Genomic DNA, 25,933 nt, shown 5'->3' with positions numbered 1-25,933 from the left:
TTCTATACAATTACGTATATTTATTTGGATTATTTGTGTCAAATATTGTTTGCTTTGCATTCTTATAAGTTAATTATTGAAATGATTTTCGTTTTTTAATGCTTTACATCGGATCTTAGTGGTTCATAAAAAATATTAACAAAAAGCACGCTTTGATACTAAATTAGCTAATCTTTAGGTGCAAGAACTTACAAATTAATATCACTATAAATGCTCAAAGGGGTAAGTGATGGTGAAGAGTAAAACTAGAATTCTGTGTGAAAACTGTTTGCCGTATCGATCATCTTGGATTGCAGAAATATCTCGGCATGGTCAGTCATCTAAGGGAATAAAAACATATTAATAAATAAGAATGTTACGAAAAAATGTAAATTTTTAGAAAATCACTCTGGTTTTGAAATCACTCTTAGATCAAATTTAAGGTACCTCAAAGTATGAAACAATATATTTATACTCTGAAGTACAAAGCATTAATTCAAAATGACGGCTAGCATTTATTGACAGCATACTTTTAGACACCTAAGATGACATTTACAAGAAATTATAAAGCCCTAGTGAATCGTATGGCAAATATCAAACTATTATTATATTTTTAGTATCGTATGTACCTCCTTTAGGGTCAGTAGCTCGTCCTTGTTCTCGTCGCACAGGCTGAACAAAGTGGCCGCCTCCTGGAGAGCATAGCGTGGGGTCTTCGGATTCACATAGTTAAGGAGCTCTCCCCGATCTGCCTTGCCGTCGTGGTTCTTGTCGATAATCCGCTTGAACTCCTCTCGCCGCTCCACCAGGGTCTTGGAAATCAGAGATTTGCGCATCAGGTCATCATCATCGTCCACATTCAGATCGGAGAACTCTTCCAGGGTTAGCTGATCGTCCCCGTCCTGATCGAACTGGCGCAGCAGATCATCGACCAGTTCCAAAAGATTGGACACACTGGACTCGGGATGGCGGAAACTCAAGTACTCATCGATGGTCAGGGTGAAGAGATCGGTTCGAGCCGCCTCCGACCAGCGGGCCTTGTCCCTCATCATGTCCTCCCTGGCCCGGCGATTCAGCGCCGTGTGCCTGATCTCGTCGTGCTCATCGATGTCCGCCTCCGTCATGCCGTGCTCCCTGAGGAAGAAGCGGTGGTACTCATCCCAGGTGATAAGTCCGTCGGCGGGTCCGATGTCCACGCGACGGAATTCTCGGGCATTGTTCATGATCGCCTCATCAATGTGCTCCACGATCCGTCGGTTGATGTACTGGCCCATCTCCTGAATGGACAAAATGCCATCATGATTGCGATCGGCCCTGAAAAGGTGAAAAAAGAAAATGTAAGAAATATCATAAATTAGTTAAGGTTGATCTATTCAAACCCAATTAGGTATTTTTATATATTTAAGTCCAATAATTATTCTTATATTAAAAAATCAATGCTTAAATTCATAACAGTCCTTTTGAAAATTTCTTTAAATTCCCAAACAACTAAGTACATTTTCTATATAATACCGAACCTAACTGAATTAAGAAGCCTAATCAAATGTACATTATACATTAACAGCAACCGACTGGTCCCCTTGGCACTTGGCTCGAATTCCCTGTTGCATACTTGGCTCCTCCTCCTCTGTGGCACACACCTCACCTGGATCCCCAGCCATCTAGCTACCTTACCGCAGAGAAGTGGAGCCACCAAATGCTGCATATGACAGCTGTCTAATGATTTCTCAGGCCCTCAGGCTTCGTTTGCACTTGGAAAATTACCAATAGAAAAAGATACCACACAATAATATTTATACATCACTATTAACTTATACTGCACAAAAACAATGAAATAATATTGAACTGAAATAATCTAAAAATATTCGGCAAACTGTTTATATAATTTTTTTGCATTTTAGTCAATTTTTTCTTTAAAATTATGATGTAGTTATTTTTATATTTCATAAAATTTTTTTTCTATGATTATTTTAATATTATTTTAAAAATGATTTATTGGTACTTCTTTCTAATAACTTTGCGGATCTGTATAAATAATAAATTATGGAAAATGTATGAGAAAAATTGTATATATTCCACCTATTTATAATCCTTTAAGTGGGTTTATTTTATTTTTGAAAAAGTTTAATCATAATTTATTGTAATAATGTTACTAGGCTTAAAGATCCAAAATTATATAAAGTGATCAGAACAATAATTATTACCCACTTCTACATTTTGTATGTATCATAATATCTGAAAAATGTTTTTCTCAGTGCACACCTTCCCCCGGCAATGAAGTGCGAATGCCCAAAACAGGTGTCAGATATTAAAGCTGCTTATTGGGACTTGGTTCTGAAATGAGGGCGGCGGGTGAAGAAGTGGGCGTGACAGGAAGAGGGCAGCAAACCACTGGAATAATCAGCGGATGGCAGGGGAGTGAGACCAATTGTTTGTGCCTGCAATTGTGTTTGCTTGCACGTATACTTGTACATTTGTATGTATGTATATACGGGCATGTAGGGACACAGCGGAAACGGAAGTGGCAGCAGCAGCAGCAGAAGAAGAAGCAGCCACCGCACAGTGGTTTCATTAGCATATAGTTGATAAATAAATAAAGTTGCAACTAAAACGGTTTCAAGTTGCCCCTTCCATTTTGGGCCAGAAGCAACTTGCTCCTTGCTCCTCCTAATTCCTCTTTTCGGTCACGTTTTCCTGCCCCAGCTCTCCAGTTTGGCTGAAATGTATAAGAGAAACGTTTGCGGTCTTTTTCCCGAGTCTTTTTCAAGTGGGATCAAAGAGATGAGGCGGGGGAAGCCCCGGCTAAGTCCTCGAATATAAAAACAAAGTTTTCGAGCTTTGGGTTTTCTTCCTTTGGCGTCTTGTACGTGCAAGAAATTGACTCGCAAAAAAATGCGAATGGGAACAACTTTGCCATTCGTACATTCCTGCCATTGAGGCTTTGAAATAGGACCGAAAAAGGGGAAGTACACGGTTTTAAAACCCGTTTGAAGAGGGGGTTTGCATGGGGGGTTGAGGATTTGTTACAGAGCGCAAAGTGCATTTTGCATAAGCCTGCGGTTCCACAGAAGTTGGCCAATTGCTTCTGCCGCCGCCGTGATTCCTGCAACTCGTTTTCCGGGGGCTTCTGTCTAAGGATTTGGATTTGGCCAGGACAGGAAGGGTTTTGAGTGGTGCATAAAACTATTATTTGATTGCATATACACCCTAGTCAGATGAGAATTTGTTTTCGTATTTATTCGCCCAACTCTTTCTCCCCTTGCCACCCATCTCCCTCCAAAGGGTTCTGATGGCAGAAGTTAAGCTTAACTGCTGAAAATTTAATGGGATTACTTCAAACTTGATTCCGACTGTTTAGTCTAGGCCTTTTTGCTCTGAACTGCAAGTTTTCAAGACCTTGGGGCTGTTGGTAAAGGCACTTTGTTTCTTTTAATTAAATATCCATGAACGAAAATAGTTTGTAATTTTTAGTTGTTTATCAAAGGAAGTTAATATTGCGGCATAAAAAAAATAAAGTGTTGTTTGGTGAGGGATATTATGGCAATTCGTTGGAATTTAACATACTTTGTATAAAAGTGAAATGTTCCTTGTTTAATATAATTGTTTTATTAAAATTTAGAAAATTTGTAAGTAATGTGTATAATGTTTAGAGCACTAAAAGTTTTGACCTCAAAAAAAATTAAAAGAACTTTTCTAAAAAATAACAATAAACCCTTAAAACATATTTTAATTATTAGTGATAAAAAATAACAAGAACGTGAACAGAGAAAATAAAATAACTTGCAATTTTCCAAGTTAAACTATAGTAATCAAAGTTTCCAATAATTGTTCAAATATTTGTTTTCTTTTATTCGCCCTTCTTAATAAAATTTGTATTGTTAGTCATGCTCCATGTCCTGTTTATTAAATTAAACAGTATTAAAAAGTTTCAACCTCATTAGGGAAAGTAAAATAAGAATTTTCAGCAAGTCGGCTAAAGCCCTTGGGTGTTAACTTTTCCGAAATGAAAAAAAGAAACATAAATCACATTACCGCACTGAACACTTACCTACTAAGCGCACTAACAACAATAGGAAAACTCGAGTGAAAAAAGTTTTCCGCGTGTTGCGCGCCAACTTTTGGCCAAAGTTTATTGCATACTTTGGTGCGCTCGCACAGCGAGAAAGGAAGTTTGCAATTCTAGCACAACGCAACGCCCAATCAATGAGGGGGGGGGGGCACGAGAGCTGGGGGCGTGGCAGGCTGCGGGTGCCGCAGGCAGGCCTAATTGGATGCAAAAGTCAGAATGGACACGGGCATGGAACAGAGGACAGTGGACATTGGACACAGGACACAGGACACTGGACAGGACATTAGCCCGCCTCACTGGACGGTTCGGTCATGCATGGGAAATGAGATTGGAACTGCAAAACTGCCAACTGTGGATGGCATGTGGCTGCCACACAGGGACGCCGCTCCAGAGGCTAACGATAGCGCCACGTTTTACAATTAAAATTTATAACAATGTCCCTTTCAACGGCCCGTTGAGGCGACAGTTGCTGATAAAATATAATTGCTCCTAAAAATAGAACAGAATCTCACGCCCCCTGTCAACCGCATTATTAAAATGGAATTTACATGCATAAAAGGGGGTAGGGAAATTGGGAAAAGGGAAACTGGGTGGCTGTGGTCCCACCCACAAAATGATTGCTATTAATTTCAGGCAGCCACGCAATTATCACAACATTTTCTGGTCACTTTAATTGCAGTTTAATTCCAAGGCGACAAGTGTAAATCTCCACATAACTCACTTCTACCCCCAGAGGGACCTTAAAGATCCGACCATTCATTTAAAGCCATTTAATGCCAGCTCCTGTTGCGCTTTAATTGCCCTTTGCCCTTAAATTAAATTCAAACTCGATTGTCCGAGAATTGTTTGTAATTCAATATATCTGCAAACTATGCCGGGCTGGCTTAAATACATATTCCAAATATGCGGCGCGCAACAAATGCTATGCAAATAATTTTAATTTCGTCTGAGTAGAGTGGAAATTCGAATAAATTCCGGCTCCCTTGGGGTTCGATGGTTTTAAATGTTATCCTCCATCAAATATTAATAAAGCCTGTGCAAATATGTGCGGCCATGGCAGCCATTTATCTATAAACAAATACCGACGGTGGTGCAAACGGTTTACGCCCGGATTCCTGGCTAACCGGCAAAGTGAAATACCCTAGAGACAGGGATCCGTACTGACCAACCCATGGAGTTGGGAAAACTTTGGTGTCGGGACCTCCGATTCGTATTTGCCCTAAGCCCCCTCACCGTGTTTATGTTTACCAATGAAAACTACTGCACAGCCACTGCTTTGCTGATGGACAGCTTTCTGGTGGCTGCCTTCGGGGGTTTTAACTGGTTATCATAAGTGCCGAAGGTCGTTAGAAACTGAAAAGGCTGGGGATGGGGGGCATAACCCATGGCCTTGGGCCAAACGGAAAATGCGATGATGCGAAAGCATCTCTGCACTTTGAAGACTGCTTAGCTTAAGGGGTGAACCGAATGAAGGGCTTTAAAAAGATTATAAGTGAGAAAGGGTACGGAATAAGGTTAATAATATGCCATTTATGTCCGATTTCTCAATGTTATGTTAACTTTCTAGTTTGCTATCATGTGTTTAAATTGTTCGAATTAAAAAAATCGTTTTCTCAATGTGAAGTTAATTTTTTAAACGACCAATCTTTGTAGAGTCTGATATAACACTATTCAGGGGGAAAATCGGATGACAAACTTGAAAAAAAGAGTAGACGAACTTTTTGTTGTCAGTTTAACTGAAACATTACCTCCAGTTAAGAGATTAAATCTTACTTGATATTGAAAAACAAATATTTTCCGGAACAACAGTCAAGAAAAGTTAACATGACATTGAGAAATCGGTTCTTAGCAAGATTTTAAAATTATGGTTAAAAGTTAATCCAATGTGTTGTCCATTTAAATCTAAAGATTAATAATCAAAAGATGAACAACATTTTTTTTTTATAAAATGAGTTTACTATAAATTTAAAGCGTATCCATGACCTACAATTTCCCAAACCACGCGCACTAATTGTATCTTTCACTAGGCATCAAACTTAATTGAACTACCATAAATTCTCATTAGCAGCAATCGTAGGCAGGATTTCTCAGTTGGCATTTATAATCCTAAAGAGTTAAATTGCTCAAGGCCGCAGTCAGACATTCGGAAATTCAAATCGGAAAATCCGAGCAGCAGGGACATGCTTTTCTACTTTATTATTTATTGAATTGAAATGAGTTTTGCCAAAAGACGTTGAGAAGTTTACCAACCGCAACTTTGACTGCTTTCACTGGCTGAAAGGAGGCCAAATGTCTGGGGTCGGGATGTGAAGAAGTCGAATAAATATGAAACTGCAGTGACAGTTTGATTTCCCTCTGTAATTTGCCCCCAAATTTATTTTCTTTCAAATTCTTTTCAACACCTCAAGTTTTATTTTCGTGTTGGCATTTTCTGTTTTTGGATGGGTGAAATTCCTGGCATGCTGACTGCTTGATTACCCCCGAAAAGCCCCGGAGCATCAAATTGCAATTTCGCCCAGGACCATGACTGGAAACTTGTCAGTTTCCTTCTGACCACCTCTGGCCCCCACGCCCAACCCACTGGCAGCCATCAACTAATCTATTACGACCTCTAGTGAAGCCAAGTAATTGGCCAATTGCCTAATCGCTTGTGCAGGGACTGAGAACGTTTTATATACCTTGTTTAAGTAATTAGGCGAATAGTGCCAGTCAGGCGGATGGAAATCATCAGGGTTTCCGGCTAACCAATTAAGGGAAGGTTAGGTAAATGGGGTTTTTATTAGGGCAAATATAAGTTTAATATTTTCTCGTTAGATGTTCCTGATTCCCCCCGGCTGGGTGACCTATTCGGTCCTCTGGGACCGCTATAACTTAATATCTCTTGTCCTGGACAACCAGAAGATTTCAATCAACGTTTATTATCTTCGCATTGCGGAAAGCTTGTAATTCGATTATCCTGATTGCTCGAAACAAATCAAATCAAAAGCATTGGCAGTCAACAAATCTCTGGCCATGTCCTTATTGATCCAATTCTAACCCCGCAACCTTGCCTGCGACAGAACATCCATCAATTCCAGCTGCTCTTGCTATTGCCACTAATTTTTACAATTTGTCGTACACTGAGTTATGAAGGAGGTGGGTACTTTTGGGAGGAGTTGCGATGAAAGCCGCAGGCAACCTCGTTATGCGCAACAATAGTGAAACCACCGAACTAGTGCCAAATTATCAACCGAACAAACCGAGGCCCAGAACCAGAGAACCAGAACCAAAACCCAAGGCCATAACTCAGAGGTGGCCCCTGCGAAACTTACCGTTTGAAAGCTTTTGCCAGTATTTGCTTCTCATTCACATTGCTGGCCGCTAAAATAACTGTTTCTGGCTGGTTAGGGGATTTGCTGGCATTGCTGGCAGCCGCACTTTGCACTTTTTGTGGAGGGGGCTTATATTCGGCTTGGTGTTGGGGATACTCGTTCCCCGGATCCAAATTGTTTGCCACGGGCTGAGACCTCAGCTTTGCCTCGTGTTTTTGTTGCTGCTCCAGTTCCTGCAGCGAATTTGGCCATCGTTGGGCGCCATTATGCCCCACGTTGGGCGCCACTTTTGTGTCTGCCTGCGTGATGCTGCTACTGCTGCTGCTGCTGCTGCTGCTGCTGCTACTGCTTCCCTGCTCCTTCAGCTGCTGCTGCAGCCTGGTGCTGGTGCTGTGCAGGATCAGGCCAATGAAGAACATATAAAACAAAATTGCGCACAATGTCGAGCAGCGCAGCCAGCGGAAGCTTTTGCTCAGCTTGTTAACGAAAGTCATTTTGTTGCCGCCGCCTTCGTCGTCGTCCTCGTAGTTGTCCTTTTCGTTTTCGCTGGACAATAGTTGGCAGTGGAGTGGCTGATGGCGATGATGGTGATTGTGGTGATGGCGGTGGTGGTGACTGGGAGGCGGTGGTAGTGGTACCGGTGGCGTTGATGGGACCAGCTCTAAGTTCTGGTACACCGACTCCTCATCCTCCTCGGTCCAATCGGCTTCCAGCTCTTGCTCCAACTTGGACCGCAGCTTTCAGGACTCGTTGCGTGTAATTTGCAGTAATTTCTGCTCCTCCTCCGTCCGCCTCTGGTCCTTCTCCTTTCGTTGCCTTTTGCAGCCAGTTGCCTATCCTGTTGCTGGTGTTCCCGATGTTGTTGTAATTGTACATTAATTGACTTTTATGTTGCAACCAGCGACAGGCAGGCAGCGGTTGATGGTCCTTCTCCTGCTCCTTTTCCGCCTCCTGCAATTTGTTTCACTGCAGCCACGCCCCCTTTTTATATATAGTTAACGCGGGGCGTCAGAGTAACAGCTTCTAATACCAATTTGATGTGTTATTGCCTTTCGCACGATTCCCATTTCCTTTATGCCGGGGCTCCATCTCGTCTGCATTTTACACCAATTTTACATGATTGTTAGGGGCGCCATTTCCATTATGCGCGTTGATAATGCTGATGGCAATGGTTCTGTGGAGCAGAAGGGAAGAAGAGGAAATGGATTTAGCATGAGTAAAGTTAAGGAAATCGTTTCCCATTGCGAATTCGGGTCAGTGGTTATCGAAATTTATTGTGACAAAGTCGGGGGGATTTTGTATTTAAATCAATTCCAAAGAGTTATACTATTAAGGGTTCTATGAAATATGCGTAGTAGTAACTTACTGGATTTCATTTTAAAAGTTAGGGGAACCTCCAGAAAAAAGGTCTATAGCTATGTGAATTTATATATTAAATCAGTGCCATGACACCATAAAAGTTTGGCTAAATTTATAGTTATATTTAGGTCCCCTTACCAGTAAAAATTTAGTTTCTCAGCACGTAGCCATTCTTTGACACACTTTATCTCCTTCAGCTTTACGCGAATAATTTGCTCTTTTTAAAGTGCCCACTTTAGTCTTGAATTTATGTTCTTCAGTCGAGTATTCTCGCCCCCTTTTTGGCCTTCGCATTTCTCCCACAAAGTTATTAATTAGCCATTGCAAAATCTTTTTACTCACTTCAATGGCCTCTCAAGGGGGCCAATCAAAGGAGCCCAAAAAGAGGAGATGGGGATTCAGCCATTAAGCAGCCAACGAGCGAATTAGAAAGTCCCATAAATTTTCCTTCGTTTGTATTATTGAAGTAGAGGGATTCTAAAGTGTGAGGGGTACAAGGTTCAGGGTTCCCATAAAATGAGGCCACCTAATGACTTACATAATAGAATGTACTAAAACAGAAGTCGTAAATGAGATCAGATGAGATGAGAGTTCAGATGAGATGTGATGAGTTCGGGGCAGCCTAAGCCATGAGATAAGTAGTTAATTTTAATAGGACCAACATAAAGTTGTCCATGTTGTCGGTCATTAATGTGGCCACATAAACAGTAATCTGAACTCGTGACGGATTTAATAAACTCTTGTTGAAAGGGTAGACCAAAAACAAGTGTTAAATATATATTTCATCAAGCTTATATTAAAGTTTTTCATGACGAGAGTTCCTTTAATGTATTATTTAATATATACATATCAATTTTTTATGAAAAGCACCACTGAACAGTAATCCATTGAAAATGGAATTGCTTGTCAACATTTGCCATACCGATTTCCCATTGTAAGAGTAATTTAATCAGATATTTACCCCTGTATATATTTATGCCATTTTCCCAGACACCAAGAACTCGTCGATGGAAATTCGCACGACTGTATACAGTGTGTACTCATATTCAATTCGATTTGACTTACTGACTCAATTTGCTTTTCAGAATATGCTGCACATGTGTTCATGGGTCCGTACATTTGTGTGAATTTTATGATCCCACTTGCTGTTTTTGTTATTCTTTTTTGTTGTTGTTGTTTTTGGGCCTGGTCTGTTGCCACACTTTTTAACGCTATTGTCTCGCGTCGTTTACTTTTGCTTTCGTTTCGATGGCTGCGCTTGTCTTTGTACCACTTTTGCTTTTGTCTTTTATTGGCCAACAGAAAACCAGTTGAGCATCTTTTAAAACCCACCGTGCACATGGAAAAAACATGATTATGTATGAGTAGCTTTTGAATTTATAACACGTATCATCTGCATTATTTTTGACTAGAAGAGTTTTTTTGCCTTTTAATTTGCTATTTTTATCATCGATTAATATAAATACTAATAATGTAATCTTGTGGCGATAGAGAAAGTTAAATACATTTTTTAATACAAACAAGGAAGAACGCTATAGTCGAGTACCTCGACTATGAGATACCCGTTACTCAGCTAAAGGGACCAAAGGAAAATGGAGATATGCAAGCAGCAAGGCGAGATTGAAATGCGCCACCTACCGGCGGTAGACAGATTTAAGCGTTGTGGGCGTTAGAGTGGGCGTGGCAAAGTTTTTTTTGAATCAATCGATAGGTATTGACAAGACCAATACATTTCAGTTAAAATTTTTTATCTAGCATGGAAATTGTGGGCGCCACAGGCTTGGGCGGTTTGTGGGCGTTAGAGTGGGCGTGGCATATTCGCGTGACAAATTTGCGCTGCGCTCAAGCCTACGGAATCTAAATCTGAAATCCCATTTACTTATCTTTGATATTTTCCGAGATATCCGCGTTCATATTTACGATTTTTTGAAGTTTGTGGGCGGTTTGTGGGCGTAAAAGTGGGCGTGGCAAACTTTATTTGGGTCAATCGATAGGTATTGATGCGAATAATACATTTCAGTTAAAATTTTTATTCTAGCATGAAAACTGCAGGAGCCACAGTTTTGGGCGGTTTGTGGGCGTTAGAGTGGGCGTGGCACTCTGCTGAAACAAACTTGCGCTGCGTAAGAAGCTCAGGAATCTGCACGCCTAATCTCAATAGCCTAGCTCTTATAGTTTCCAAGATCTCAGCGTTCATCCGGACGGACAGACAGACGGACAGACGGACAGACGGACAGACGGACATGGCTAGATCGACTCGGCTAGTGATCCTGATCAAGAATATATATACTTTATGGGGTCGGAAACGCTTCCTTCTGCCTGTTACATACTTTCCGACGAATCTAGTATACCCTTTTACTCTACGAGTAACGGGTATAAAAAGTACTTCTAGAATCAAATACTTTCCTCCTTTTAAATTCCATTTAAAATGTAACCTTAAGTGTCTAAAAGCATGCAGTGAATGAATGATAGTAATGTTTCTTATTGATTTTATTGTATTTATACCCGTTACTCGTAGAGTAAAAGGGTATACTAGATTCGTCGGAAAGTATGTAACAGGCAGAAGGAAGCGTTTCCGACCCCATAAAGTATATATATTCTTGATCAGGATCACTAGCCGAGTCGATCTAGCCATGTCCGTCTGTCCGTCTGTCCGTCTGTCCGGATGAACGCTGAGATCTTGGAAACTATGAGAGCTAGGCTATTGAGATTTGGCGAGCCGATTCCTGAGCTTCTTACGCAGCGCAAGTTTGTTTCAGTAGAGTGCCACGCCCACTCTAACGCCCACAAACCGCCCAAAACTGTGGCTTCTACAGTTTTGATGCTAGAGTAAAAATTTAAACTGAAATGTATTGTTCTCATCAATACCTATCGATTGGCCCAAAAAAAAGTTTGCCACGCCCACTTTAACGCCCACAAACCGCCCACAAACTTCAAAAAATCGTAAATATGAACGCGGATATCTCGGAAACTATCAAAGATAGAGTATTGGGATTTCAGATTTAGATTCCGTAGCCTTGTACGCAGCGCAAGTTTGTTATGCGAATATGCCACGCCCACTCTAACGCCCACAAGCCGCCCAAGCCTGTGGCGCCCACAATTTTTATGCTAGATTAAAAATTTTAACTGAAATGTATTGGTCTCGTCAATGCCTATCGATTGATCCAAAAAAAAAATTGCCACGCCTACCCTAACGCCCACAATGCTTAAATCTGTCTTCCGCCGGTAGGTGGCGCATTTAAATCTCGCTTTGCTGCTTGCATATCTCCATTTCCCTTTGGTCCCTTTAGCTGAGTAACGGGTATCTGATAGTCGAGGTACTCGACTATTGCGTTCTTCCTTGTTTTAAGTTAAAAATTTCTTGTTGCATACTTTTAGAGACCTAAAATGGCATTTTACGTGAATTCAAAACAATAGTGATCTTTTTAGCACCATGTATGGAGTTTTTGTTTTGTAACTTAGCTTAGCTTAGCTTAGCTTAGCTTTGTTAGCTTAAATATAAATACTAAGCATTCTGCAATACATTTTCTTAGAGCCAGAATTTTCAAAAAAAAATGTGTAAAACTCAAAGTCATAAGTCATTTTTGAGTGTAAATACACTGGCTTACACTCATTTAAACACTCAGAAACCCATAAGCGAGTCGCAGATGTTTCTTTCATCGCTTGGCCAGCATTGTCTTGTGTTGGCCAGCTACATTTGGCCATTGCCATTCGTTGTTGCCACTTTTACTGTTTGACCGTTCCATTTCTTTATTTCTGTTCGCTTTCTGTTTTTTATTAACTGCTCTCCGCTCGCATTTGCTTTTGTTTCTCCCTTTCAGCTGCAGCCTTGTTTTATGTCTCTGTGAACTTTTGTTGGTTATTAGCTTGTCCGCACTCCCAAACAGATGGCTTGGCATGGGAAAAGGGGAGGCCAAACAAAACAGAGATGGGAAAAAAGTTGGTAATAAATTTTTAATGAAATTTCTGTGCAACCTTAATGAAAATCGACCAGAAAAAGAGGGAAGAGCCAGAGACAAATGGAAGCGCACTCGGCTAGGAAGATTTTTTAATCAAATTTACGTTCATATCGGGAAATCAAATCCAATTAGCAACTTTATAAGAACTTTCCACTTGCCTGGCCATTTTGCATTTGCCCCTCGGCGAGGGAATAAGTGGATGTGCTTCAGTTACCGCTCATTAAAAGTGTCCCTCGTTATAAGGATTCATGCTGAACGCCCACATTAAGCAGGCGCCCCTTAATCCACCAGCTCTTCTCGCCCCCAAAAGATAGTGTCAATTTCAATAAAAATCGATGATGTAGCAAAAAGTGCTGAGGGAAAAAGCGGAGAACCGAAACGGGAGAAATGAGAGTTAAAAAATGCGTTAAACTTTATTGCAAAACTATTGCCAGACAAGTGGCACAGAATGTTGCAAGAGGGGTATGGGGTGGTACGAAAAGGGGGGCAATATCTGCCTGAAACTCAGCGATAAGCTCTGGATGGCTGAACAAGTTTAAAGATTTGATTTGGCAAAGGCTGTCCCACCGACATGAGAACAGCCAGAGGAATTCCCCTTTCCCATTCCCATTCCTCCTCCACGACCATTACAAATCGATGATAACGATGACGATGATGAAATGTTTGCTCAGCCATTGATGGATCTATCCTGGTGGAAGGGTGAGGATGCCAGGGGAGGACGGATGATTGGCCAGTCGAGATGGGATAACAGTTTGATGGGGAATGTTTGTTTGCGCCAAGAGAAATGCAGTTCGCAGCAGCACAAAGATAACTTAAATACTCCCGGCTCAAGAATGTTTGAGCGATGACGGATCGCAGGAGGAGGAGAAGGCTAATCTGGGATGGAATATGCCGAGATATCGACTGGGGGTGGGGGATTGGAATGGGGATGGAATGATTGGTGCATTCTCTGAAAGGGGCTCCTGCTGCAATTCAAGCCCTTAAGCTGCTTAAATTGATTGTGTAAGGTTGTTTAAACTGCCGAAATTCCTTTTTTCATTCAAGTTTTCTTAAACTATCTTTAGTAGCAAATAAAAAAAACCAAGATAAAAACATTTTAGCTTCAACTTTTTAACAATTGCTTATAGAAACAGCTAATCTGTAAAATAAGAAATTCAATTTTTTAATTGTTGAAGAACCGAAATATTTAAGGTATATATTTTTTAAAGCTAAATAAACTAAACCAATTAAAACAAGGAAGAACGCTATAGTCGAGTACCTCGACTATCAGATACCCGTTACTCAGCTAAAGGGACCAAAGGAAAATGGAGATATGCAAGCAGCAAATGCGCCACCTACCGGCGGTAGACAGATTTAAGCGTTGTGGGCATTAGAGTGGGCGTGGCAAAGTTTTTTTTAAATCAATCGAGACCAATACATTTAAGTTAAAATTTTTTTATCTAGCACGAAAATTGGGGGCGCCACAGGCTTGGGCGGTTTGTGGGCGTTAGAGTGGGCGTGGCAAACTTTTTTTTAAATCAATCGATAGGTATTGACGAGACCAATACATTTCAGTTTAAATTTTTTATCTACCATGAAAATTGTGGGCGCCACAGACCTTGGCGGTTTGTGGGCGTTGGAGTGGGCGTGGCATATTCGCGTAATAAACTTGCGCTGCGCTCAAGCCTACGGAATCTAAATCTGAAATCTCGTTTCTCTATCTTTGATATTTTCCGAGATATCCGCGTTCATATTTACGATTTTTTGAAGTTTGTGGGCGGTTTGTGGGCGTTAAAGTGGGCGTGGTAAACTTTTTTTTAGGTCAGTCGGTAGGTATTGATGAGAACAATACATTTCAGTTAAAATTTTTGTTCTAGCATCAAAACTGTAGGAGCCACAGTTTTGGGCGGTTTGTGGGCGTTAGAGTGGGCGTGGCACTCTTTTGAAACAAACTTGCGCTGCGCAGGAATCTCGGGAATCTGCATGCCTAATCCCAGTATTGTAGCTCTTATAGTTTCCAAGATCTCAGCGTTCATACGGACAGACGGACAGACGGACAGACGGACAGACGGACATGGCTAGATCGACTCGGCTAGTGATCCTGATCAAGAATATATATACTTTATGGGGTCGGAAACGCTTCCTTCTGCCTGTTACATACTTTCCGACGAATCTAGTATACCCTTTTACTCTACGAGTAACGGGTATAAAAACGTTGAACTTGTATTGTTAAAATAAGTTAAGTGTAAAAACTTTAAAGCCACAAATGGTTTTTAAGCATAAGTAAGTCCAATTTAATATAGAAACAGAAAGTTTGTAAAAAAAGGCAGCTTGAATTAGAAAAAAATTAGAAGAAACAAATTGACGAAAACTGACAACTTTAAATATTTAAATAATTAATTGTACACACTTTAAAGGACAAATTGTTAATAGCAAAAGTGAGTCCAATTTATTACATCATTGAAGTGTCATTTAAACATAAATAAATAGACAAAAAAAATATTACACATTCTACTTATAAGTTTGTTAAGGTTAATTTAAAGAAAAAGAAAATTTGTAAAAATGGTACAAGAAATTCAGAGAAAAAACGTTAAGGGACAAAAATATTTAAGGTATACATTTCCAAGCAAATACAAGAAAACTATCAACTTAAAATTTTAAAACGATGTAAATTTGAAAACTTTATATTAGGCATAAGTAAATCCAATTAAATAAGTCATCGAAAATGACATTTACGTAGTATAATAAATAAAATAAATAGCTGAAATAATAATTCAAAATACAAAGTCTTTAAAGCCTGTAGTCTCTTGAGATCCTACAGTCCAAAAGCAACTCATACATCATCCATTGCAATCAGACAATTAGAAATTTATGAATTTCTCTCTCCCTGTCAGTTTCAATTTGTACTGAAATATGTAAAACAAAACGGGCAACCAATGATGACTAATCAATTGCATTAATTATGAATAGCTCGCACAGCAAACTATCTCCAATATCAAAACTATCTGTCTATTTAGCTCGTTTCTATCTCCATTCCTAATTGAACATCAACAAAATCACTAAAAACCAGGCAAAACACCGACGGGCAACATGGCTAAATCCATGAAAACCAGGCAAAAACAACAACACAAAATGGCAAAATTCTATAAAATATGCATAGGAAAATCCATTTCAATTTTTTGCCCATAACAATTTTCGAGGCTCTGACATTTCAATTAAAACTCGCAACGATTTGATGAGCACTGATGACGATGATAATAATGTTGATGTTGAGAAGGATTATAATAGGCGAACACCCAAAGAGTCGGGGGCATTGCTGATAGATTTAATTTAACTTTTTAATGAACTCGAGTTGAAGCAGCAGTTGAACCCATTTAAGCCCAGCATTTATTCCAATTAGCAAAAGAGTTTTTTCCGTTTGGGATTAGGGATAATCCCCATGCCGTGCGAATTTTAAGGACCCCTGAAAATATTTTTCCTCGTTTAAACTGCTTTTTAGGTTGGTTAAGCTCATTTTCCATATTTTTCTTTGGGGAGTTATAGTAGATGATACCCCTTCAGTTTTTTGCGGAAATAATCAACTCTTCTTTTGGCCAAAGTTGGTTGGCAGCTGATGTGTGCGAAAACTGCACTCAATCAGTGCCAAGCAAACAACCTGCAACAGCCAGCCAACACCAACAACCAAACAACCAAACAACCAACAACCAAATGGGCGGCGAGGGGAAAAGAGCAGGAAACAGACAAATAACTTGATTTGTTTGTTGTTTGTAGAGAATGAAAATGCCGAAAAAGCGCACTGCCAATGCAAATACCCAGAGATGAAAAGATGGCTAATAGAAATGGACTGGCCGAGTTTAAAATACCCTTAAAAAAAGGGTTTACCAAAGTTTTGTAAGATGTATCAATATCCTTAGGGTCGTTTAGGAATGTATGTAAACATTTTTAAACAAATTATTTAAGTAATTAAATTAAGCCAAAACATTATGAAATAATTAAATTGAAATATTCACATTTATAGAGATTTTGCTAGACCCAATTTTACTAATTGTTCTTAGTAAAAACAAAAATTTTCTGTTTATATTGTTAAGTTAAGATTTAGTACCCAATATATGACCATTAGCTTCTGTAATAGGAAGTTTAACATTTTTTTTTACATTTGTTAAGTTGAAAAAATTTTTCTCATTAAGTAAAATATTTTAAAATCATTTCCAATTTGGTATAAATATTATCCTGATTTATATTAAAGAAAATAAAATACGTTACATATTCCTACAGCTTACAGGTTCCTACAATAAAGCATTTAGCTTTCCAAGCTTTTTTAAAAGGTATAACAATAGGGGTGTTTTTTTACAGCCCTTTTGTAGCCATGGCGCTTTTAGAATAAAGCAACTAATGCAAAGCTTGTTTTTCTGGTAGGGCAGAAATCGCGTATACGCAGCGTGGTCGCTGCAATGCAGAGCAATTGCTGTGACACAGCAGCAGGTGGCATCATCACCATCAGCACAGCCATTTCGCTGGACTGGATGGATGTGGACGGAGGATGCAGGATGCAGGACGGAGGATGCTGGATGGAGGGCAAGGAAAAACGGAGAATGAGCAATGCCTGACCTGGCAAAGTGCACAACAAAACTTGGGATGCACTTGAATGCAAAGCCTCGACCTGAGGACAAACAAATGAGTGCACTGCATTCGGGGCCAGGACATTGGCACTCGTCGCCGTCGTCCTGGATGGGATGTCATCACCTCCCTCCCCTGCACTCCCCACCACCCAGTCAGCCGGATGAGATGTCAGTTGGTGGATTCACCACCAGTTCCCAGGCCAACCACCGACCCGAAAGAAGTTCATCTCGCATTTTTGCACAATTTACACACTGGATTCCCCCGTACCGACGAGGCATTCATATGTAAATAAGCTTTTATTAGGTGTTCCCTGGCTGGATGAAAACGAGAATTGGAACTGAACCCAGAGGAATGCCAATGCGGAAAGGAAATTGGAGTCTGAGTTGCATATTGATTGCTGCTTGGATTACTGAAATGATTGTCCCTTTTCTTTCATTTTACCTTAACTTTTTTTCGATGGTTGGTAGAGCTGTTTGGTAAGAGAGCTGTAAGACTTTTTTCAATCAAGTTCTTCTTGGCAAAAGTAGGTATCTTGTTCCTAACTTATATATAAATAAATTTTAATTAACCTGGCTCTTTGTTTTTTTTGGTTCCCGAAATCTACTGACATTGATGGATTGTTGAAGTTCCAGAAAACCCAACTGCATAGCTAAGAAGATAAGTTTTCCTAGCCCAAAGAAATCAATCAAATTGGACAGTTTGTGTGAATAGGAGGGAATTCCAAAAACAGATTGCCTTAGTTCAGGGATAATTACTGCAAAGTGGATTAACTAAGCTAATCCCAGCCAACCACCAGATGTCTGACTCATACCACAACCAAATGAGATTACCATCCAACCGCATTTCACTATTTTATTTTTGGCCTCCCTGCCTAACCTACCTTTAATTGCAATTTGATTAGGCCTAACCTGAATTTGTATCAGGAGCAGAGCAAAAAAAAATAAACATGAAAAACACATTTTCCCCTTACCATCCAAACCAATATGTTTCGTATACAGAGAAAGGTCTAATTTGGCACCACACTGCGTATGCGTAATATGATTTTCATGGCTGTGCCCTGTCATTCCCTATGCCCTTTATCTAAGCCACATATAGTATTGATTGGCACCAAATACGTTTCTAATTATAGCGTATTTTTGGGTTCTAACGGGGTGTTTGGTTTACATTTCCCGAAATTGCAATGGCAACATGACACTAAAACGCGATTACCTTACCAATTTGGCACTACCTTGGTTAAAAAGAGATGGAGACTTAGGGAGTTAGAAAAGGACAGAAATAGATAGGTAGTTAAAAAGGGGAAAGAGACGGGTTACGATTGTCGTTTTGCCAGTTTTTGTTTACGGCTGTAGAAAAAGTGAAAGTGCACTTCAAGCCAACTTGCCGCACAGACACACAAACTGCTTATGCATATAGATACAGATATACAAAATGCCACATGTCAACATCTACATACATATACGAGTGTGTGTGTTAACTTGTAATTTTAGCTGCAACTGTAGTTGTGAGCCGACATTTAAACGTAACAGACACTTGAGTCGAGCTAGAAATGTCAGGCCTGAAAAACGGTGGGCGGTGGCTTATGGGAGGGGGTTTGGGGGGATGGTTCCCCCCACAGGGGGCTTCCCCCACGAATGAATATACAAGAGTCTGTCCATGTGGCCGTGTGTGTGTGCGCTGACGTTGGTGTTGGGGCAACAATAAACCGTAGGGAAGTGCAACAAATGCATGAATAAACAACAACTCAATTTGAATAAAGCAACAGCAGCGCAGTCGACGTCGGCAGAGGGACTGCTGGTGGGCGGCGGGCGGTGGGCGGGGTGAGGTGTGAAATGTAAACTGAAGACCAGCTTTAAAGTCAACCAAGCTTCTAGCTGCTACTTTGGATTTAACACCTCTTGAAAGCTTTAAAACCGACTACAAACTCTTAAAAACAACTATTCTGAACGTCTTCACAATTTTAAAACTCGGTACAATATATTTATTTATTTTTGTTGTATGTTTTTTTTTCCTTGCAAACATGAATATGGTTAAGTTTATATAGGTCAAAATCCTTCATACGCAGCTCATTTACCCCTTTCTTAAATTGCAAGCTTCATAAACTGCTTAAAGCCTTATTAAATATTCCAAGTTAAACGCTTTTAATAATTTATTACCCTTTAGAATAAACTGGATAAATATAACACAGATCAATAAATTAAGTATTTATTACCCTTTTCTTTTTCACAAAAGGTGTGGTTAACCACACTTTGTTTAAAATGAGAAATAGTGGTTTGAAATAGTGAGTTGAAATTTATGAAGTTCTAAGAACGTTTTAAAAAAAATTCGTTGAATAATTAATTGCTTTGTATACTTTCCCGTTTATTAACAACAGCTAAAATAAAACATCAAAAGGGAGAGAAAACTGTTGCAAATACCATTTTAATTTTTTATTTAAATTTGAAATTTTATAAAGAGTTAGTTATTATGCCAAAAGCTAATTTAAAAGAAAAACTTTATTTAGCAATTTCAGTAAATCAATAATTTATACAAAAACTTTATTTTGCTTATATAGGAAATAATTGATCTGTTGGTATATAAACTGTATATAATTATAGGGATGGAAATCAAAAAAGTGCGGTGGTTTTGCCAACTTTTTCAAAGTTAAACTAAAGCTCCGTCCGAGTGTTTACGTAAACTGAAAAACGGATTTTGGCTCCGCTGCAAAAACTGGTTGGCAGCGCTTGCTTCGTCTTGCGTTTATTGCATACAACAATTGATTTTCGCCAGACGGTGGAAAGCGGGACGGCGAAAATGCAAATGAAAATGGCAAAGTGCTCAGCGAAGGAGCGGGATGGATGTGGATGTCGGTCGGAGTGAGCAATATATGTAGTTTCAAACAAACTTCAAATTGGCGAACACAAAAGCAGCTCTCAGACACACACTGGCACACATTTTACATAGTCAGACAAGTGGGTGGGGGGCAGAGTGGGTGGTGGAGTGGGTGGGTAGGTGGGCGGCTCTGGGGGAGGCGCCACCTGCTGACTGTCGCCCGACTGCAACACAAATGACAAACGTGCTTTTGATAGACTTGTTGACGACAAGCTCCTGGCACTTGGCAGCTGTCAGCAACAGCCCAGAAATATGCTGACGTTCTCACACGCATGCACCGCAAGGAAACAGGGGTAACAAGATATAGTTTCAAGAGAACTATAGTTGGTACCCAACAAGCCAACCAGTTTCATCCAAAAATATCAAATCATCTAAGTAATTGCATTGTTTCGTGACATATAAATCAATTCGTTTGGGGACATCTAAAAGTGAAGATTTCAGTACTCCGAATTTTTCCTATTCAGCCAGGGGTAATCAATATGAGCATATCCGCCAAATAGTCAACCAGGACCGAAGCAAAAAAATCTTCATAATCATTGTATTTTTTGCGAATTTTCATAAGTAAATGGCCATATTTTGATAATAATGTGGAACTATAGCATTTTTTTTTTTTTTTTGTTCAAGAAATTTCCCTGAAAACGGAAAAAATGTACTTATTTTCCATTTTAGCTACTTTTAAACGAATATTTATGATTAATTATATCGAAAGGAAAACATATTATTTCTTTGCACTTTTTCTACCAAATCTCTTTGTTGCAATCTAATAAGAAGGTACAAATCCTAAGAGGCCGAAAAAATGTTCAATTAACTGTTAATAAAACATCATGGAAAAATTGTACGTTCGCGACGGGTACTTTATTCAATAAAAAAAATACAAATGGAGATTTTTCCTTGGGAACAGAATCGATAGAAAGCTACAAAAATCCAATTTAAAAGTAAAGTTATTGCTTTAGAATATTCCGTCCCGATTCGCAGATTTTTGGATTTTACTAGACTAAGCCCAAGTCTCAATAAACCCCATCATTTACACAAAGCAAAGAAAACACAGAAAACGTTTATTTTCTTTTTTTATTTGCACCAAGTGCGTACGAAAATACGTTCGCGACCCCTGGAAATGCCCATATGTGTGTGCCCACTGTTTGTGTGGCAGCATAGACCAAGCAGAGCTATTCCCTATGCCCGCATAATGGGAGCTGCTAACCACAGTTTTTATTCATTATGTAATTTGATAATGAGTTGAACTTTAATTAGTTTATTATTTAAAATAAATTCAAAGATACAAAAACTAATTACAAAATTCATTCCTCTAAATTCAAATATTATAATGAAATATATTTTACAACTTATATTTGTAAGTCAATTCTAAAAATCCTATTTACGCTAAAAATGTTTTACCACTTAATTTTAATGAAAAATATAACAAACATTCCCTTACATTTCTCCCCGTGTACCCACTGTTATTTTTGATGTCTGGTCTTGTTTGCTGGCTGTGAGTGCGGCTGTGAAAAAGGTGGGGGAGCTGCGAATTTTGTAAGTACTTTTATGGTCGAACCGATTAATAAATAATGCCGAAAATCAATAAGGATGACTCCTTGCAATGTCCATTTTTACGGCCGCCGCCACACACATTTAATACTGCATGTTAAATGTGTTTTGTGGTCCAATCTTGGTAATTGCAATTACAATCCACTTTGGCCGACCGGGCTTATGGTAATCAATTTGTTGTGTTTATTACGGCCACGGTTCATGGTTGCTGCAGCAACAGTAACAATGAAATCGCAAAAAAATCACAAGAAACCATGCCCCCATATTGCACTCACTTTTGCTTTCGGTTTGTTTTGCTGCCCGCCTCTTTAGGCCAGCTTTTTGTTTTCGCTTCTCTTTTGACTTGGTTTACGCGCGCGGGACAGAACGAGATGACGACGTAAGTTTCGTAAACGTGTTTTTGCTATGGCCCAAACCACGGATGGCGCAAGTCTGGCTTACCGACACGTCCGATTCGCAGAACCAGCAACAACGTACTGGCTTTGTTTTGGCCAACTCGCCAAGCGGAGCCGAAGTGGCCAACAAAGCCGAAGTGGAAAGCGAATCCGACAAGTTGTATGTTGCTTTACAAGATATTTTATTCAGATAAAGCTAGCTGTTCCAAATTCTCTATTTTAAAAGCATAAAACCGGTCCTTTTTCTCAACTGTCACAATAAATCTTTTTGTTTTTTAATGTTGCTCTGCCAAACCGGAAATAGAATTTGAATTTTTGAATTCCGATGGACTTAAATCCCGGTACGTTACAATCAGTGTTGGTAAGCGTTATCGCTGAGCGATTGCTTAGCTCAACTAGTTCCGCGGTCGATAGTCCACAAGTCTATCGCTCCGCGCGAACCAGTTCACGTAGGAAAACAACAAACTCATCTCCCACACAAAAAGAAAAAAACAGAAAATTCCAATTTAAAAGTTTGTTAGTCCCATTTTTGATATAAAAACTAATCCAAATTATGCCTGTGTAATGCTAGAAAACATTTCGTTGTGTGTGATCAAGATCGAAACGGATTTGGAGCCCAGTGAAGGTAAAATCCGAAAGTGGGACTGCAGCAGACAAAGAAAGTGGATTTCACCATTATTTATTTATAAATATTTAAATAGACTCCGAGGGAGCCGTGTCCGCCGAACATCCCACCAATCCCCGAGTGCTCAAGGAAAGGGAACGCGATCGCGGACTTCGCCAGTCGCGCGACATCACCATCGAAACCTACACCAACCAGCGTTGGACGCGGGAGTTGAGTGCTCCCAAGGATCAGGAGACGGAGGGCAGCAGGATGAACTGGGCGGCGGCCCTGCAGCACGTCAACAGCCCCACGGCGGGCAGTTCCCGGGAGACCACCCCCCGGAGCGGCGATGAAACCCAGGCGGGAGGTCCACAGGCCACCTCGTCCAAGTTCCCCCAGGAGATCGGCTACTTCTCCGGCAATCCCATCGTCGAGGTGACCAAGGGTCTCATCCATCTGTACAAGAAGAAGTACGTTTCCTTGCGAGCCTTCATTATAAGCATTATAATAAATGTTTTCCCCAATCCTTAGCGAGCGCAAGGCCATCAAGGAGGCTCCATCCAACCAGCTCTGCCTGCTGGCCGTGCCAGCCACTCTAAACTGCCATGATTTGCTGAACTTTATCGCCCCCTGCCATGCGGAGATCAAGCACGTCCAGATTGTCCGAGATGGCAGTCCCAATCAGTTTATGGTGCTGCTGGAGTAAGTTCACTTCTAGAAAACATTTGAGCTTACTAAAGCATCGCATTTCTTTCAGATTCCGCTCGAATGAATCAGCTCTGGAGTTCTACAAGTCCTACAATGGCATTGCCTACAACTCCCTGGAGCCGGACTCGCTGTGCCACGCTGTTTGGGTGTCGGCGGTGGAGAGGAGCGAACACGGAGGCCCACCAATGGGACACACCGAGCTGCCCACCTGTCCAGTGTGCCTGGAGCGCATGGACGAAAGCGTCGATGGAGTACTGACCATCTTGTGCAATCATGCCTTTCACGCCAGCTGCTTGATGAAGTGGGGCGACTCCACCTGCCCGGTGTGCCGCCATGTGCAGACGCCCGAGCTGGTTGAAGATTCCGTTTGCATGGAGTGCGAGGGAACCGACTCGCTGTGGATTTGCTTGATCTGCGGGCATGTAGGCTGCGGACGCTACCAGGGAGGCCATGCTGCCGCCCATTACAGGGCCACCAACCACACCTTCGCCATGCAGTTGGGCACTTCAAGTGTGTGGGACTATGCTGGCGACAACTTTGTGCACCGCTTGTTTCAGAACAAATCCGACGGCAAGCTGGTGGCCTCCCAAACCGAGAAAGACGAGCGCGAGGAGAAGATCGACTCCATGCAAATGGAGTTTACTTATCTACTAACCTCTCAGCTGGACACACAGCGCAAGTACTACGAGGAGCGGATGGAGAGGCTGGAGCAGGAGTGGCAGAACTTCAAGGCTAACGCCAGCGAGGCCAAGACAGAGGTCTCCGAACTGCAGCAGCTCCAGCAGACCATGCAGAAGGAGAAGGTTAACCTGGAGCGCAAGCTGGCCCAGCACACAGCCAAGTAAGTACACTAAATGTCAATAAAAGTACTAAGGGAATATAAAACCTCCACTCTTTCAGGCTAAAGGAGGTGCAGAAGCAACTGAACGAGGAGCGTGAGCTGTCCAAGGCCCTGCAGACCAACCAGAGCTCCTGGCACGGCAAATACAAGATCTTGGAACAGCAGTACAACGAGTTCAAGCACAATCACGACGCCGAGGTCACCGACCTAAAGGAACAGCTGCGCGATGTAATGTTCTTTCTCGACAATCAGCAGAAGATGGCCAACTCCGAGTTGGCAGGCGCCTCCATCACTGGTATTGGCGAAAAGGAGCCTGATCCGAACACCAGGCGCGGTAATCGCCGCAAGAAGTAAAACCTATCTACCATATACCATTCACACAATTGTATTTTGATTCGAGCTGCATTGTTTACCCGATCTTAGAAGGCTATGCACACCGAATATATAAGATTAATAACAGCTCTATATGTGATTTCCTTTGTGAAGCAAAAACCCAAGGATATAATATACCTAGTGTACGTTTACTATTACTCTTAAGCCAACTGAAAATCATATTATCTAAAATGTATTGCGTTTTTATTTCGAATTAATTAAAAGTTTGTGAAGAAATCCATTATTTTATGGTTAATTTAGCACATTAACTTGTGTACTTGTTAAGACAATTTTAAGATGAATCATTTGTCAAGCAAAGTAAAAGAGCACTTTGTGGCACTATTCGGGTGGAGGTGGAGGACAAGTATCCTCGCAGTGGAATGTGGGGTCCGAAAGCTCCTGGAGTTTCACCACAGGATCTGCCTGAAAGAGACCGAGCTTCTCCTTCATTTCTTGTTCGTTGCGATCCAGGTTCATCAGATAGGCGGCAATGAAGGCACGCGGGTCCTGCGGCGAATGAAGGTGCAGCTGGGCGAAGGCCCGACGGAGGACATCGCCCATCTGCTCCTTGATCTCGCCGGCCATGGCATCCACAGACTCCAGGTTCTTGCCCTTCGGCAGCCAGTCATATCCCTTAAAGCAGCAGCATTCGCAGTAGGCCTTGGGATCCGATTCCTTGAGCAGCTTGAAGAAAGGTAACAGCTCCGACTCGCAGCTCTTCAGCTTGGCCACCTCGCGAACGAAGCGCTTGTGGAGATCGCATATATCCTTCTCACAGCCACGAATCACCTCCGCATCCTGGGAAAGGGTCGCTGTGCGCTTGATGTAGTCCACCGTGTTCTCGTGGAAGGACTTGAACTTGCACTTCTCCTCGTTGTAGGCATTCAGGCACTGGCGGGCATAGACGATTATGTTATCCCGCCGCTTCCTGATCTCCTCACTTCGCTTGCTGAAATGGGTCTTCACCTCGTCCAGACTGCTGATGCGCTGGGCGAACTTGGTCATGTCCTCGATGCTCTCGCACACCACCTTGCCCCGCTTCTCGTGACCGCACTTCTGGTTCGCCTTGTTGATCTTGTCCAGCTCCGCCTGCAGCTCCAGTTGGAGGTTGCGCAGCTCCGTGTTCAAGCGCTTCACATCGTTGTCGTTGCAGATCAGCGCCTGCAGCATCTCGTGCAGGCAGTTCTTGTGCGGATTGGGCAGCTCATCAGGGCAGCCGGACAACATGTTTAAGGAGTTAACTTGATATAATTCTTGAATAAAGAAAATGTATGTATATTTGTTGGAATCTTAACTTTTGTTCTTCTTTCCTTTGCTAAAGTTT

The 25,933-nt window shown here is 41.1% G+C and overlaps 3 protein-coding genes across 4 annotated transcripts; 1 reads left to right on the top strand and 2 right to left on the bottom strand.

Moving 5' to 3' along the window:
• LOC119560880 (45 kDa calcium-binding protein) lies at window positions 1-22,151 on the bottom strand. 2 transcript variants are annotated; one of them, XM_037874557.1, is made up of 4 exons: window positions 21,965-22,151; window positions 7,360-8,533; window positions 609-1,293; window positions 1-320 (listed from the first exon to the last, which is right to left on the bottom strand). In XM_037874557.1, exons 2-4 carry the CDS (start codon window positions 7,851-7,853, stop codon window positions 246-248), a joined length of 1,254 nt encoding a protein of 417 aa, XP_037730485.1. In that variant the 5' UTR covers window positions 7,854-8,533; window positions 21,965-22,151; the 3' UTR covers window positions 1-245. The 2 variants fall into 2 exon arrangements, with proteins under 2 accessions (XP_037730485.1, XP_037730486.1); XM_037874558.1 differs by lacking the exon at window positions 21,965-22,151 and adding an exon at window positions 21,580-21,594.
• Window positions 22,152-22,326: 175 nt separating this feature from the next.
• LOC119560802 (BRCA1-associated protein) lies at window positions 22,327-24,696 on the top strand. Its single transcript, XM_037874436.1, has 6 exons — window positions 22,327-22,425; window positions 22,656-22,709; window positions 22,786-23,158; window positions 23,220-23,390; window positions 23,446-24,237; window positions 24,297-24,696. Exons 1-6 carry the CDS (start codon window positions 22,410-22,412, stop codon window positions 24,589-24,591), a joined length of 1,701 nt encoding a protein of 566 aa, XP_037730364.1. The 5' UTR covers window positions 22,327-22,409; the 3' UTR covers window positions 24,592-24,696.
• Window positions 24,697-24,796: 100 nt separating this feature from the next.
• On the bottom strand, window positions 24,797-25,933 carry LOC119560803. The gene has a single exon (XM_037874437.1). The coding sequence runs from the start codon at window positions 25,834-25,836 to the stop codon at window positions 24,949-24,951; it is 888 nt and encodes a 295-aa protein (XP_037730365.1). The 5' UTR covers window positions 25,837-25,933; the 3' UTR covers window positions 24,797-24,948.

The sequence above is a fragment of the Drosophila subpulchrella genome, unplaced genomic scaffold, assembly GCF_014743375.2.
Source record: "Drosophila subpulchrella strain 33 F10 #4 breed RU33 unplaced genomic scaffold, RU_Dsub_v1.1 Primary Assembly Seq354, whole genome shotgun sequence".
Taxonomy (NCBI): Eukaryota; Metazoa; Arthropoda; class Insecta; order Diptera; family Drosophilidae; genus Drosophila; species Drosophila subpulchrella.
This window is presented reverse-complemented; position numbering and strand designations above follow the sequence as displayed.

Excerpts from the sequence above, each read along its gene's own strand:
- LOC119560880 (XM_037874557.1), bottom strand. The coding sequence starts at position 7,853 with ATGACTTTCGTTAACAAGCTGAGCAAAAGCTTCCGCTGGCTGCGCTGC. Across the intron at positions 1,294-7,359 it reads CTGGCAAAAGCTTTCAAACG|GGCCGATCGCAATCATGATG; the intron begins GTAAGTTTCGCA and ends TCACCTTTTCAG. Across the intron at positions 321-608 it reads AGCTACTGACCCTAAAGGAG|ATGACTGACCATGCCGAGAT; the intron begins GTACATACGATA and ends TTATTCCCTTAG.
- LOC119560802 (XM_037874436.1), top strand. Across the intron at positions 23,159-23,219 it reads ATCCATCTGTACAAGAAGAA|CGAGCGCAAGGCCATCAAGG; the intron begins GTACGTTTCCTT and ends CCCAATCCTTAG. Across the intron at positions 24,238-24,296 it reads CTGGCCCAGCACACAGCCAA|GCTAAAGGAGGTGCAGAAGC; the intron begins GTAAGTACACTA and ends CCACTCTTTCAG.
- LOC119560803 (XM_037874437.1), bottom strand. The coding sequence starts at position 25,836 with ATGTTGTCCGGCTGCCCTGATGAGCTGCCCAATCCGCACAAGAACTGC.